General features: G+C 44.2%; 1 protein-coding gene across 1 annotated transcript in view; it reads right to left on the bottom strand.

Annotated features, from left to right (window-relative positions):
• The window catches only part of CACNA1G (calcium voltage-gated channel subunit alpha1 G), a 787,437-nt gene that overhangs the window by 288,840 nt on the left and 482,566 nt on the right, over nucleotides 1-16,031 (bottom strand). Inside the window, exon 19 of the mRNA XM_086930846.1 lies at nucleotides 2,199-2,267. Within this exon, the coding sequence (XP_086786972.1) occupies nucleotides 2,199-2,267 (69 nt within the window). The remainder of the gene's footprint in view (nucleotides 1-2,198; nucleotides 2,268-16,031) is intronic.

Genomic DNA, 16,031 nt, shown 5'->3' with positions numbered 1-16,031 from the left:
CTCCTATAGAACCCATTTTCACCCTGATTCCAAGTTGTGTGAAATAAGATGGATATTTGCCACAAAAGAAGCTGGCATTATCTCAATGTGAGGTTTTTATCTGATATGCTGAATGCCTCCTTTATGAAGTTTTCAACTGGAAATTAGGCATAAGATATAGAATTGTTTTTGCACACTGAGCTGCACGTGCTTCCTTTTTTTCTGGACCGTTCCCCTAATAAATTTCAGCAGCTTTGATCTGCTGAAATCTGCCAAGCGAAAACAGTGGGGTGTGATAATTATCACACAGCTCATGTAGCATTAAATGAAAAACATATGTTACGACTTTTTGATGAAAATGGAACAGTTACCCTCTTTCAAAGCAATAATCACTCTCATTAAATACTCTCTAGAGAAAGGCTTTTATTGGTCACATTTCTTGTGCTAAGAATAAACACTAGAGAGCCCTCTAAACGTTTACATATCTACTGTAAGGGATGATAAAGGTGAAAATAAATAGGTTGCTGTTAACCCACACTTAGAGAGAACAACATGGGTGCAGGTTTTAAACGGCAAGAAACCTGTAGCTGTACACAAGACCAGTGGAACGTCTTGTAGGAGAAGACAATAACAGAGCAACCAGTGGCTGTACACAAGACCAGTGCAGGATCTTGTAGGAGAAGACAGTAACAGAGCAACCTGGGCTGTACACAAGACGAGTGGAGGGTCTTGTAGGGGACAACAGTAACAGAGCAACCTGTAGCTGTACACAAGACCAGTGGAACGTCTTGTAGGAGAAGACAATAACAGAGCAACCAGTGGCTGTACACAAGACCAGTGGAGCGTCTTGTAGGGGATGACAGTAACAGAGCAACCTTTGGCTGTATACAAGACCAGTAGGGCATCTTGTAAGGGAAGACAGTAACAAGGCAACCTGTGGCTGTACACAAGACCAGTGCAGGAACTTGTAGGAGAAGACAGTAACAGAGCTACCAGTGGATGTACACAAGACCAGTGGAGCGCCTTGTAGGAGACGACAGTAACAGAGCAACCTGTGGCTGTACACAAGACCAGTGGAGCGCCTTGTAGGAGACGACAGTAACAGAGCAACCTGTGGCTGTATCCAAGACCAGGGGGGCATCTTGTAGAGGAAGACAGTAACAGAGCAACCTGGGCTGTACACAAGACCAGCAGCACATCTTGTAAGAGAAGACAGTAACAGAGCAACCTGTGGCTGTACACAAGACCAGTGGAGCATCTTGTAGAAGAAGACAGTAACAGAGCAGCACATCTTGTAGGAGAAGACAGTAACAGAGCAACCAGTAGCTGTAGACAAGACCAGTGTAAGATCTTGTAGGAGAATACAGTAACAGAGCAACTTGTGACTGTACACAAGACCAGTGGGGCATCTTGTAGGGGAAGACAGTAAAAGAACAACCTGTGGCTGTCCACAAGACCAGTGCAGGATCTTGTTGGAGAAGACAGTAAAAGAACAACCTGTGGCTGTCCACAAGACCAGTTCAGGATCTTGTTGGAGAAGACAGTAAAAGAACAACCTGTGGCTGTACACCAGACCAGTGCAGGATCTTGTTGGAGAAGACAGTAAAAGAACAACCTGTGGCTGTACACAAGAACAGTGGGGCATCTTGTAGGGGAAGTTAGTAACAGAACAACCTGTGGATGTTTGCTCTAATAGGGAAGCACCTTGTGGATGCTTTTGGCAATAGTGGAACAGGCTGTGAATATAAACAGTAGTTGGAAAGCACTCTGTGGACCTCTAGAGTAATATTGGGGCACTTTGTTGATCTCTCTAGGAATATTGGGACTCTGTTGATGCATACGGGAATCTCAGTGCGCTCTGGATGTTGACAGTAGCAGGAGATATATCTGTAGGTGTGCAGAGTAGGAGGAGAGCAACCTATGGATCTACGTAATAGTAGGAGGGTAACCTGGCAATGCAGTCAATAAAAAGAGTGCACTCTGAGTATAAAATAAGTGGAGAGCATCACAATGGTGGCCGTAGTTATGAGAGAGATGACGCTTGTAGTGTTTGGGAGAGCACACAGCAGATAAATACAGTCTAGTGAAATGAGAGCACCCTGAGATAATTTCAAGTTTGGGTTAGCACCATCAATGTACCAAAATAAACCGATGCATAAAAACAATGAGCACTAAACGTAAATTAGTAGTGCATGGATTGTATAAGCGTAAGATATTACCTTCACAGTCATCTCCGCCAAAAAGATCACGGTAAAAACATAGTTGGAAAGTGTGAGGAAAATTCTTTCCTGTAAAGTAAATAAGATGAGAGTTATTATAACCATGCCATTTGATCTTTGAAATTATTTTGCTGCTTCAGCTATGTATGAACTTTGAAGCAGTTATATCGATTTCACTGAATTTGTTTAAGAATGAAGTACAATCAATTATAGGATGATGTAAATAAAGGAGTCTATTCTTAAAAGCATGTTGTAGTATGCATTTAGTACTCCAGGGACCGTATTATGTAAGGTGCCCAAGGAAAGCAATGGTTGTGCATGCCTGCTTTCTGCTTTCCCAAGGCACTTTGGTATTAAAGATGGGGGCTACAGAAACTTGCATGTCCCTTCTGTATAACAGCTAGCGCCGGTGTTTATATAGTGTCAGTGCTATTTTAAAGTGGCATACCCTCATTTGCATGAGGGTGTGGCCATAAATGAGGGAAACATTTGCCTATGCACTGCATCATATCATGGGTACACGTACAGAGGAAAATAGGCTCTCAGGAGGTGCACTGACTGTGCAGCACAATGATGTAGCACACAGTCATTGCAACCCCCAAGAGCCCCTGTCTTGATGGGTTGAAGGGGTGCCAGTTCTACATCTCATCCACACCCTCTCTGCACCCAAAACTCAGTGGGTTGAGGACAGGTCATACGTTTTGGTCTGGTGCCACACTACTTCTTGTCAGTACATGCATGAAACCACAGAGTACTGAATTAAATTACAAGTGAGCATTTTTAAATATATTTGCCTATTATTAGGCATGGAAAGGGCATAGATGTGTATTAAAATAACCACTGGTACTAGCAGATAAGTTTACTGTAATATGAGAACTTACTTTACAAGTAATAGTTCTAACATATTTTCTAAATTACAAACCTATTTAAGAACACACAAACTGAATCAATCCTTCTTATTAAAAAGTAGGGCTAGGTAGGATCAGCAATTTCATTAGGACAGCAATTTAACTTAAAGTGGAAATGTAGAGATATAGAAATAAGACCATTAGTCTTAGTTCTGGAATATGGAGATATGAATATCACATCTCCTTCAGAATTTAGGGGAGAGAGGAAATACATCTAGATATTTGCCCTCCCAACTTCAACCACACGCACACCAGGAAGGCTAGAGTTTTTGGTAACTCAGACCAATTCATTCAGACAGAGTATCCTCTGTGAAATGGAAGTCCCTCACCCACATCAACATGAGGCATGCTTCATCATTAGGCCTCCCCACTAATGTAAAAATCTATTCTGTAATGAAACAGCCAAATTGAAAGAATTGTTAAAACTATCTAGGGCTATCCGAAAACAATTTTATTAGCAGATGTCTTAATAGGGTTAAAATCAATAAACAGATGAGATCAAACAGTGATTAACCACTTTTATCCTTTATTCTTGTCAACATGTTTCGGCGATGTCTCATGTGCTCAAAGGGGCAGCGCACCAAAGTCTCTGGTTCCTAACTATTGCTATACCTTTGAAGTCTGCAAAATTGCCACATTATAGTGTTATGATGTGTTAGGTATCGGGTCACCGACACTTCAATAGACAAATAAAAGACCCCCACCACCTAGACTCTATGAGAAACTATCTATAAAGGGTGTCTAATTGTATCTTACAATTATGTCTGCCAGAGACCATTGCTCTAGGTGTTGAGGAAATGTTTCTCATTCTCGAGAACCCGAGGGGGCATCTCCCTACTGCCAAACTTCCTCCAAGGTAAAGATGCTTCTCCTCGCGTACCTCAGTGATTTCCCTCCGCTGGTCCGACTGGGGTCCTTTATTTGTCTATTGAACTGTGGATCACCGTACACCTGCCACGTCTCAACACTATTAGGCGACAATTTTGCAGACTTCAATGGTATAGCGATAGCTAGGGTCCAGGTTGTGGCAAGCCGTATATGCCCATTTTAGAGTTGTATCTCTAACCTCCTTTCATGGATCTATGCCATCTGTGGAGCTATCAATTAGCAAGAAAACGTTGCAAACCTGGTGATAGTCTTTTCAAGGGAGTGGGTGCTACAGGACAGCAAAAACGTAAATGTTGTATTTAAATGTGTATTTTTCATGAATCCTACCTTAAGGGGGCGTACGACATGTGAATCAGTTTTGAAAGATAACAAGTCATAAAAAAGAAATGTTCTCCTTTTCAATAATTTGCCCACTCAGTTGCTAAATTCTACAAAACTGGCTCTCTATTTCTCTAATATATGCAACAATGTTGATTTGGACTACCGTCCCTTTGAAAGTCATCTAATTGTTTGGAATATTTTAGAATTAAAAAATGTTAAAGTAGCAAAAAAATCTTGATTGTGTCTATTAACCTAAATTGTATTATCATCTTGGTACATATTGCAATTGTTACAAGTGTGAACATATAACGAAAGGTCAATGATATATAAAATCTTGGAATCACCAATGATTTTGTGCCTGGATGATGTATTAGGTAAGTGGGATGAAGAAATACTGAAGAGCTTTCAAGTGGACTATAAGAAATCTGCAACTAAACCTCACAGAGCACAAATGTAACAACTAAAAGCCTGTTTCCTTATGTGCGTCATACAAATACAAGTTCATATATTAGAACTTGCAGGGGCGTAACACAGGCCCCCGCAGCCCCCGCGTTGCGGGAGGGCCCACCGCACTCCAGGGGCCCCGCCCCCCTCACAATACGTCATGGATTTATTTTAATGGTACGCTGTGCGACTGCGCAGGGCACGCCCCGCGGCTTCTTCAATAAATTAAATGGTGGTGGTGCGCAAGGCATGCATGCCTGGGCCCCCACTGAGGCTCTTAACTGATTGTTGCACGGCCCTGGTCAAGGCCCCGGTGGCACTTATAAATGGTGCGCGGGCCCCGGCCGGGTCCCTGCGTCTCTTGCAAATGGTGCGGGGCCCCGGCCGGGGCCCCGGCCGGGGCCCCTGAGGCTCCTGCAAATGGTGCGGGGGCTCCGGCCAGGCCCCTGAGACTAGTTACAATGGTGCGCGGGCCCTGACCGTGGTCCCTGAGGCTCCTGCTAATGGTGCGGGGGCCCCGGCCAGGGCCCCTGAGACTAGTTACAATGATGCGCGGGCCCCCGGCCGGGCCCCGTGAGGCTCTTAAGAAATGGTGCTCGAGGCTCTCTTTATATTAAATAAATGACGGGGTGGGTGCACGCGGCACGCACTGGTTTAACTTTCCGCCTTACGGCCCCGGGACGCGTATGCGCGTTGTACAGGGTGGGTGGCGGGGGCAGGGCTGGTGACCAATGCTTGGCCCCTGATTATATTTGTCATGACATGCGCAATGAGCTCAGCCTACATGCAATTAAAAATGCGCGTTAGAGATGAGTAAGGTGTGGCATCCAAGAGAAGACCCAGCAGCAACGCTCCTACTCAGGTAAGGACTGTCCGAAGTCCACTGCGTCACCGGCCGGGCCTTTATCCACCATAATTTAAATTATTTGCACCCGGACCCCTACCTGGCTAGCCTTGCGCTGGCCGCAGCCTCTGCCTGTCCCACTTGCGGCCTTGCGCCTAACAGAACTCTGAGCTGCAAGCCAGGCCCGCCCAGGCCCAGGCCCCAGACCTCAGGTTAGGTGTCAGGTGAGTCTGCGTGAGGTGAGTGTGCTTCCGAGTCTGACTCCGAGTCTGACGGTCCAGCCTGCCCATGTATCACATCCGCACGCATGTATTTTGCAGGTTTGAATCCGATGTTCGTAAAATGTTTGCACATTTCAATCTGTTATAATCATATAATGCATTCATAACGATATTTCAAAACTGAAAAGTAGGAGAATTTGAAAAAATGTGTGGGAAGTATTTTCACCATTGACTTGTATGGAAGCAGAAGCAATTTAAGGAGGGAGACCGCTTCAAAAATCGGAAGTCTCCCGGCAGAATCGGGTCGGGTGGCACGTATGAATAATGTACAATGGGCAGCACTTAAGATAAAAGCTATATAAGCAGGAAATCGTCCAGTAATCATGTATGTCATTTTGGGGCGGCATCGGTCGGGTTATTTTGCAGGTGGTTGCTGCATTAGGTTGAAAAAACCATTAGCCCTTTACGAGGCCTGTATTTTTCCCGACTTCTGATGGTTTTGTTCCAGGCGGGGCTTAACACAGGCCCCCGCGGTGCGGGTGGCCTCGAGCTGAAGGGGGCCCCTCAGCACAGTACTCTCCGAGAGCTCGAGCTGGGGGCTGCGATGAGGGTAGAGCAGGTGGACACGTCCTGAAATGAGCCAGGTGGGGAGGATGAGGGGCAGAGACAGATGGGGGGGGGTGAAGCCTTGGAGGGGTAGAAAAGGATAGGAAAGTCTGAGAGGGGAGAGGAGCTGTTGGTGAAAGAGACAGACTGGGAAGGGTGATCAGTGAACAGAAGGCAGGTCACAGAGGTCACGAAGAGCATGAAGAAGTTGATTGACGTAGAACGCGAAGGGAAAGAAAGGCGAGGAGAGAGAGGTGGATGGAGAGGAGACAGCAACGCAGAGAGAGAGGGAGCGGCTGCCCATTACAGAAGTCACTGTAATTGTATTTATATAGCGCTTACTACCCCTGACAAGGCGCCGAAGAAGATCGAGGGAGAGTGAATAAAAATAGATACTTAGGAAAGATGTGTCGAGAAAGTGAAGAGAGTGTTGTAGAAAGGACAGAGAGAGAAATAAAGGTCGACACCCAAGAGCGGATAAAGGAGAAACAGATAGAAGAGATGGCACTGATGAGAAAGTGTACAGGACGAATAAAGAGATGAGGGAATAAGACTACAGATAGAGGGAATGACATAAAAGACTGCAGGGGCGAGGGCACGGAAGAATTGGGACTGGGAGAGAACAAGGAGAAGTGAGGGACTCAGAAAGAGAGACGGAGAGGGATGGATGGAGACAAACAGGGAGTGTGAGAGGAAGTGATTGAGAAAAAGACGAGTGAGTGCAGGGTGGGTGGAGGAGACAGACTAGAGGGAGTGATGAACAGAGAGAGGCAGCAACAGAGAAAGAGAATGATGGGGACCAGGCCCGGACTGCCCGTTGCGGGCACCGGGCAATTCCCCGGTGCGCTGCAAGGGTGGGGGCCGGCCGAGCACTTTGCCAGGGCTGGTTTTGGTTCCCAGTCCGGCCCTGATGGGGACAGGAGTAGACATAAGTGATGGAGAGGAGACCTTTGTGTGGTCAAGAACGGAAAGAAAAGAGTGCGAGAGATAAAGATGGAAGGAAATGACAAAGCAAGAAACAGGGAAGAGAGTGAGTGCGTGATAAAAAGGAAGTGATGGAGAGACTCGAAGGAGATGATCTGATGGAGACACACAGGGAAGACATTGAGTGATAAAGAGTGAGCGATGAGAGAGACAAAGAGGATAATATATGATGGAGATACAGTGAGGAGAGTGAGTGATAAAGAGTGAGCGATGAGAGAGACAAAGAGGATAATATATGATGGAGACACAGGGAGGAGAGTGATAGAGAAAACGACAATATTGTCTGATGGAGACACGCACAGAGGAGAGTGAGTGATAGATAATGATTGGTGGAGAGAGACAGCAAGGATATTTTGTGATGGAGACACACAGAAGAGTGAGTGATTGAGTGGAAGTGATGGAGAGACTCGAAGGGCATCATCTAATGGAGTCTCATAGAGAGTAGAGTGAGTGATAGAGAATGAGTGATGAGAGAGACAAAGAGGATATTATATGATGGAGATACAGGGAGGAGAGTGAGTGAAGAGAGCGAGTGATAGAGAGGAAGTGATGGAGACAGACACAGAGGAGATTGTCTGATGGTGTCACACAGAGTATAGAACAACAGAGTGCTGGAGGGAGAGAGACAATGTGGATCTTGTATGATGGAGACATACAGGAAGGAGAGTGAGTGATAGAGAATGAGTGATGAGGGAGACAAATAGGATATTATATGATGGAGACACAGGGTGGAGACTGGGTGAAGAGAGGGAGTGGTGAATAGAGATATGGGCAATATTATATGATTGAGACACACACACAAAGGAGAGTGAGTGATAAAGAATGAGTGATGGAGACTGTGAGGATATTGTGTGATGGAGACACACACACAGAGGAGAGTGAGTGATAGAGAATGATTGATGAGCTAGACAAAGAAGATATATGATAGAGACACAGGGAGGAGAGTGAGTGATAGAGAATGAGTGATGAGCTAGTCAAAGATGATATATGATGGAGACACAGGGATGAGGGTGAGTGATAGAGAATGAGTGATGAGCTAGACAAAGAAGATATATGATGGAGACACAGGGAGGAGAGTGAGTGATACAGAGGTAGTTATGGAGACAGACACAGAGGAGAATGTCTGGAGACACGCAGGGAGGAGACTGAGTAACGAGAGGGAGTGATGAATAGAGAGAAAACGACAATATTGTGTGATGGAGACACACAGAGAGTGAGTGATAGAGAGGAAGATATGGAGAGAGACTTAAAGATAATCTGATGGAGATACACAGGGAGGAGAGTGAGTGATAGAGAATAATGGGAGAGAGAGACCACAAGGGTATTGTATGATGGAGACACACACAGAGGAGAGTGAGTGATAGAGAATGAGTGATGAGAGATACAAAGTGGATATTATATGATGAAGTCACAGGGAGGTGAGTGAAAAAAGTGAGTGATAGAGAGGAAGAGTTGGGGATATACACAGATGAGATTGTCTGATGGAGACACAAAGGGAGGAGAGTGAGTGATAGAGCAACAGAATGAAGAAGGGAGAGAGGCAGGTTATTGTGTGATTGAGACCCACAGGGAGTAGAGTGAGTGATAGCGAATGAGTGATGGAGAGAGACAGGATATTGTGTGATGGAGACACAAACAGAAGCGAGTGAGTGATGGGGCGAAGTGATGGAGATTGTCTAAAGGAGACACGCAGGGAGGAGAGTGAGTGATAGAGCAACAGAGTGAAGGAGGGAGAGAGGCAAGTTAATGTGTGATTGAGACCCACAGGGAGTAGAGTGAGTGATAGAGAATGAGTGATGGAGAGAGACGGGATATTGTGTGATGGAGACACAAACAGAAGAGAGTAAGTGATAGAGGAAGTGATGTAGAGAGACTCGAAGGGCATAATCTGTCACCTAAACCCACAAACCACAACCCGAGAAGAAGCACCGACAGCCTCGGAAGCAGATCTGCGGACAGTGGAGTAGGCAGACCTTTTGCCTACCTCCCCCACCCCCGAAGACATGTACCCTGTGGAAGCCTTACATGAAGAGGTCCACCGAAGGGTCCCCTTCCACGTATCCTACAGGGGGGCCCCCTCAAGTTTCGTTACGCCACTGGCTCATTGAAAAATAATTCTGACCTCATTTCACAAAATTCAGACATATGAAAAAATATATATGTATTTACTACCATTTGGCCGAGAAAATTACTATGTAAAATCCAAGGGCAGTCTCCCAAAGTGAAATTCAAAGGTGTATGCAATGCAGAAACCGAAATTACTTCGATTCCTTACTTTTGGGATAATGTTTTAATGCTTTATGTTCAAACTTAAAGCTTAGCTATAACAAGTAATAAACTAGACACAAACTGTAATACATAAATGATGAAAAAGGAAAGATTAAGATTTCATGCATAATGTTAATCCTGTCGTGCTTGGAGTTGCCTTGAGGAAGAATGCTATGCCCAGATATATCTGCCTTGAGATCAATTCCAAAATATTCCTATGGGTAGCAATAGAAGATGATATTTTTTGGAAGGACAATCCAATGACTTGGGATTTCTGTGCGATTTACAATGATAAATCACTTAATTGAATTATTCCAATCAGGCCTATTCAAGAGTAGGGGCATTACCAAAGTCCTCATTAGGGTTAAAGACAAGTAGCGAGGTTAAACAAAGTAAAACGCATAAATAAAAATATTAATAAACAAGAAAAAGTTTTTAAGGATAAGTTCACAATCAAGTATGAATAATCTGGGGAAAGATATCAAAGGTGTCAACTCAACATTTCAGACGCTGCATTGAGATCCTGTTCTCCTCCATGACGATACTGTTTCACAACTTTACAAGTCTGAAAGAAGACTTGACACAGTGGGCCAGATGTACGACTCTTTTTTGCAGCTGTAAACAGAAGGTTCTCCCGTTTGCGGCTTCAAAAAAGGGTAATAGCATGTACAAATTATATTTTGCGAGTCACTGACTCGTAAAATAGCATTTGCGACTCTCGCTATTAGGAAGGGGCGTCCCTTCCTAATAGCGTTTTGCGACGCATTTGCGGCCGCAAAACACTCGCAGTTTACCACCTGCTTGAAGTAGGTGGTAAACTACTCACAAAGGGAAAGGGGTCCTCAGAGGACCCCTTCCCCTTGGTGAGTGTGTTGGAAATTTTTTTTTAAGAGCAGGCAGTGGTCCCAGACACCACTGCATGCCCTTAAAAAAATGAAACTGAATTTTCATTTTTTTATTTTAAATGCATCCCGTTTCCCTTTTAGAAAACGGGCTGCATTTTAAAAAAAAACAGGCTGCTTTATTAAAAAGCAGTCTAAGACATGGTGACCTGCTGAACCCAGCAGGTCACCATCCCTGGGAGGGCTGGCATTCCCAATGGGCTCGCAAATTGTGAGAGGCTCATTAATATTAATGAGCCTCGGAATTTGCGCCCCATTAGCAGGGCCGTTTCTAGGTGTTTTGCCACCCTAGGCGAGAATTGAAAAATGCCGCCCCCTCCCTTTAACTACCATCACTCTCTCCCCCTGTCATCCTGGCTAGTTAATTTCATTTAAGTTAATTTATTCTTCAGCCCACCTCTCTTGGTCACCAAGTACTAGGGAGTGAAAGCAACGAGTTAACATTTTCTAACCAGCAGCCTAGTCTGCAAAAAATCTAACACTTGGACGTGATTCAATAATAATTCATCGCCAAATACCCTCGCAAAACTGACTGGTGAAGACTAAAGGACGAACTTAAAGCACACCCCAAAAATAAAATAGAAATAAAAGTGTCCAATTAGGAGAAAACAGCTGTACTAGAAAGTTGTGGCAGTCCCGAAGAAGGATTGCTTTTTACGAGGTTACCAGTAGCCTAACGCCCCCGGCCTGTAGGAGTGCTACGACTTTTATGGCGGCCATGCTGGACATCCCTGCTTTAAGGCTCTCTTTCAGAGCGCTTTACAGCCATTCCCATTTGTCATTACAAATGGTCACCGACAGCTAGTTGGCGGAGGCGGTCTACACAGACTCTCTCCCAGCTACATTTATAGGTGCCACGCGTGTGGAGGCAGGGAAATTGTGGGCATTTTAAAACTGAACGCAGTAGCTTTATTATGAAAATGAATGAAACTATTTATAGAAATGTCTTTTGCTATTGGCTAGGCTGTGTTTGCCAATCTGATTAATGCAGGTGGAGGCAAGGGGGAAATAAAGCATGACACTTCCCCTACTCTCCTAGAGCTCACTTGCTACCTACCCTTCCCCCTTGCCCACGGCCACTTACCGACCCCAGCAATTGTGCACAAACTTGCAGTATCTTAGAATCCCTGTCACCGAGAATTATAGAGAACACAAGTGAGGTGCCAGTTCTCCTCACCACTGAAATGTAAATCGGTCGAAAATTCAGAAGATTTGATTATAAAAAAACAATCTTTCAAGAATAACGGGACCTGGCGAGAGGGTTAATGAAGATCCTGGCTGAAGTGCAATGCATTGAACCTCGGGGGACTGCAAAACGTGCCAAGTAGTCAAACAGAGTATATAACAGTGAGCAACCTGATATACCCTTGAGGGCTTGGGTACAAATATATGAAAAGGTAGGAGGTGCCTCCAAGGGAATTATTTAGAAAGTGAATTTTTATGAATTAATTAAAGAAAACTTAGAAGGACAAATCAATGGTCCTATAATGGAATAACTCAATATTAGTGTGTTTTACTGAATAATACACATTAATGTTCAACACAAAACATAAACACAGAACATAAAACAGAAACCAGGTGTATATGAAAATATTGAATGTATCAATCAGTTAAGAGGCAATCAGAATCAGGCCTACAGGGAAATCAATAAAACATGAATGTTAAACTCTCTAGGTCCTGATGGCGCCTTTCCTAATTATAAGTTTGTCGATTGAGTAGGAAAAGAGCGTAGGTTGACGTTTCGGTCTCCTATGTGTGTATCTGTGAGACCATTTTCAGGACTGGTTAATTGATAATTGTAATGCCCTAATGTAAAATGAAACAAAAATATTTACAATTACATTCTGATCCTTAATTTGGACACATTTCTAATCATTACACCTGTGTTTATACAAAAATACAAACAAAGACACCGAAAAAGCAACACATCAAAACATATACGTTCATAAATTATTTCACAGTTTAGTTTTGATAATAACTTGTATCACACATTAATGATTTACCCATGTTGATATTTCATTAGGCAATCAACTTATACCAGGATCATAGTGATAGATATTCGGACATTTTTAGTCCTCCTAAAGAGATTGACTGGGCTTCACATGTCTAAGTCTCATGAAATGAATAAACATAATTTTTAAACATAATTTTTAAACCAAAGGAGAACATATTCCTTAAAATGTCATAGCGTACATGAATTAGCTTCATTTTAGCCAAGAGGCAATAAAGAAATAAAGAAGTATACTCCAATGTAGACTATTTACGAATTTCACTACTGGTAAAGAACTGCATTAGCTTCTGTTCATATGTTTCAGTAACTTGGCTCGAGTGACTCAATGTCATCTAATCCTGTATATAACGTGCACAATCTGAAGACCAATTGACATACCTTTTTGATCAGCCAAATTCGATTAAAATAAGGGGCTGATATGGAAGTCTTTGATTTAAAAGTCTTTGATTGACAAGTGCAGCAATAGGAACTGAAAAAAAGACGTCAGAAAACTGGCTGAATTATTTTTAACTCTACGTTTATACATTCTATATTTAAGTCAGAAATCTTTCAATCTACCTTGAATTCAATGTAAATGGGATCGCGGAAGAGTTGTCTGTGTGGAAAAATTACACCCTTAGGCTGCCAAGTTGGACGGAAATCTTGTTAAGGGTCTACGTTCTGAAAGAAGTGGCCGCATTTAGAACCCAAGAATTCAATTAAATAAATATATACGCATCAAAAATGTGAATTTACCTTATATTACAGGGGGTGACCGCATTGAAGGAAGAGAAGCAGTCTAAAAGTAAAGGAGTTACTAAAGTGATTAGCCGCTGTGGTGGCGTCCCCCAGGGCAAGGCTGGCCTCCTTTGGTCTCCACAGACCTGGGCATGGCAGGGGGCATGAGTGGCTCTGTGTCTGAACCGACCCCCCTCCTCTCCCACCGGAGCAGGCCTCTGCAGCCCCATGCTGAGGGGAGATAAAGCTGCGCTGATGGTGACTCGCGCTGAGCTGCTCCCAGCGTGAGCTCGCCGCTGTGGGCTGGCACAGGACCCCAGTGATGTAGGCTCGCACCAGCCAATTCGAACAGACCTGTTCGCGCCTTAGGGGATCTCCTCACCTGTAGTCTGGGCGTCCTGTGCCTCGTTGCCTTGGGGATGAGCGGTGCAGGCGACCACGACGAGGCGAGCACAGAGGTACTACGAGAGCGGGCACGCACGGCCCCCGCCTGTAGCGCCGAACGTGACGTCACACCACCTCACGTCAAGTTGAATATTAGAAAGGGCAGGGCCGTTTCTATCATTAGGCAAGACTTGGCGGTCGTTCAATCAAGGGGATTTCCAAATGCATGGTTTTTGCCGCCCTCCCTCTTTTGCCGCCCTAGGCAGCCGCCTAGTCTTGCCTAATGGTAGAAACGGCCCTGCCCATTAGGAATCGAAAAACAGTGTAATAACACTGTTGTACATTTCTTTTAGCGTCTTGCAATGAGTCGCAAATTGCGAGGCGCTAAATGAAAGGTTCGTACATCTTGCCCAGTGTCTCTAAACCCTAAGAAATATCTTTCAATCAGGTAAAAATGTATATTCAGATGATACTGGATTGTGCACCCTACATAATACAAGCCACAGGGACATTTAAGGCAATATATCACACATCAAGGTTAGCAAACTCTTTTAGAATGATGTTCTTGTGCATGTGTGGTTATGAAAGGGGCTCAATAACCTCTACTTTAGCCCTCTCCAAGAAAAGGCAACTCTCACGAGGAGGGAAAAAATGAGCTATGTCTAGATGCCATCTCACTTAGAAGTTGGAAAAATGGAAAAAAAATTTTTTTTAAATAAACCTCACCCACTCTGGTAGTGGATTAATCCATCTCGTCCGTCCTCCAATACTGTTAGAGGACCACAGGGCATATTATCAAGAGCGGTATTAAAATTATCGCCGCTTTAGCGGCAGGAAACTGCAGCTAAAGCGGCGATAATGGGCTTGATAATATGCCTTTGAGAATTCCAATAGAAGCCCATGTTCACACCAGAACATGGGCTTATATGGGAATTCACAAAGACATATTATCAAGCCCATTATCTCCGCTTTAGCAGCAGTTTCCTGCCGCTAAAGCAGTGATCATTTTAACGCCGTTTCTTGATAATATGCCCCTACATTTCCCATGACGCTCTAGATGCCCACGCCACAACTCCAGGAGACATGTCTTCGACTTCAGTAACAGGGCCATGAGAGAGCATGCAAGATGCACCCAACGCGCATATCGCACATGTTTGGATCCTCCCAACGAAAGCCCACACACCTCCTAAGAGTGCCTGTGCAATGTACTGAGCTGCATATGTGGCTCTGAGCAGGTCACGCTGCCCTTAATTCTCATTGACCCCATTGTCAAACCTTGCAATGGAAATCAGCAGTAACGAGCTGCACCGGCGGCCTCGAGCAGGACGCACTGCCTTTAGTCCTCATTGGCTAATCACTTTACAATTAAAAACATCCAACTGCGGCCCTGGGGGATAAAGTCTGCCTCCCCAGCATTCTATGGTCAACAGCCGGGGAGAGCAGTATGGAGAGTAGGTTTCCAGAGGGTAGGGACCCTTAAGGAAGGGAGTAATCTGTTATCCTGACATTATGTTTCATGTTACTTTTTTGCTCTTTGGGGCTTCCTGATCTCAAAGCTTGTAACAATCAGCATTTCTTTAATTAAATTTCCAATTTTGAACGCTGACACCTTGGTGTTTGTTTCTCTTTTCTCATTATGCGAACCACACGGTGTGAGTAGAGGTCCTACCTCCACGCCCCCTGAAGAGCACATTTTACCCACCTCTGGGGTAAGTACATAGGAAGCACAGCATGTCACCTATAAGGTTAAGATCATTTATGCATCTCTCTGCCATTTGGCCAAACGTCACCTCATTGTGTTTTTAAGTAACAAATGGTTGTTGAAACCAGTTGTATGTTGAATATCTTGTATGGTATTTCAACTGATTGGTCTGAATTTAGACACAGAGACTGATATCCATAGCAGGTGCAATGTGAGATGCTATGCTGCAAATTGGTGCAACACCAAAAAATGAGGAGGGCATCTGCCACCACTGGCATTATGCAAGGCACCTTTCATCAGAGGGTTAATAGTGCGTCTTTTATAAACACACACTTTTGGCACTAACTCTCCATGCCGTACATTGTTTGTTTTTCAGATACTTCCAAAAAGATAAGTACACCACAGTAATTGCATGCACAAAAACATGATGCATAAGACACAACAGTGCATCATTGGGGAAGCAATAATACAATTCTGCCCTGACGAATGCCCAGGACCTTTTGAGGCCACTAGTGTATGGCAGAAACCTGTTGGTGTTTTTTATAGGGTCATAGAACCGCAATATCCTGAGTGTCCCTTATATAGTTTGTAATCTCTTCCATCCTTCCCGCTAATAAAAGGATACCTTGGGGT

The sequence above is a fragment of the Lissotriton vulgaris genome, chromosome 7, assembly GCF_964263255.1.
Source record: "Lissotriton vulgaris chromosome 7, aLisVul1.2, whole genome shotgun sequence".
Lineage (NCBI taxonomy): Eukaryota > Metazoa > Chordata > Amphibia > Caudata > Salamandridae > Lissotriton > Lissotriton vulgaris.
Note: the sequence above shows the minus strand (reverse complement) of the source record. Positions and strands in the feature narration are given on the sequence as shown.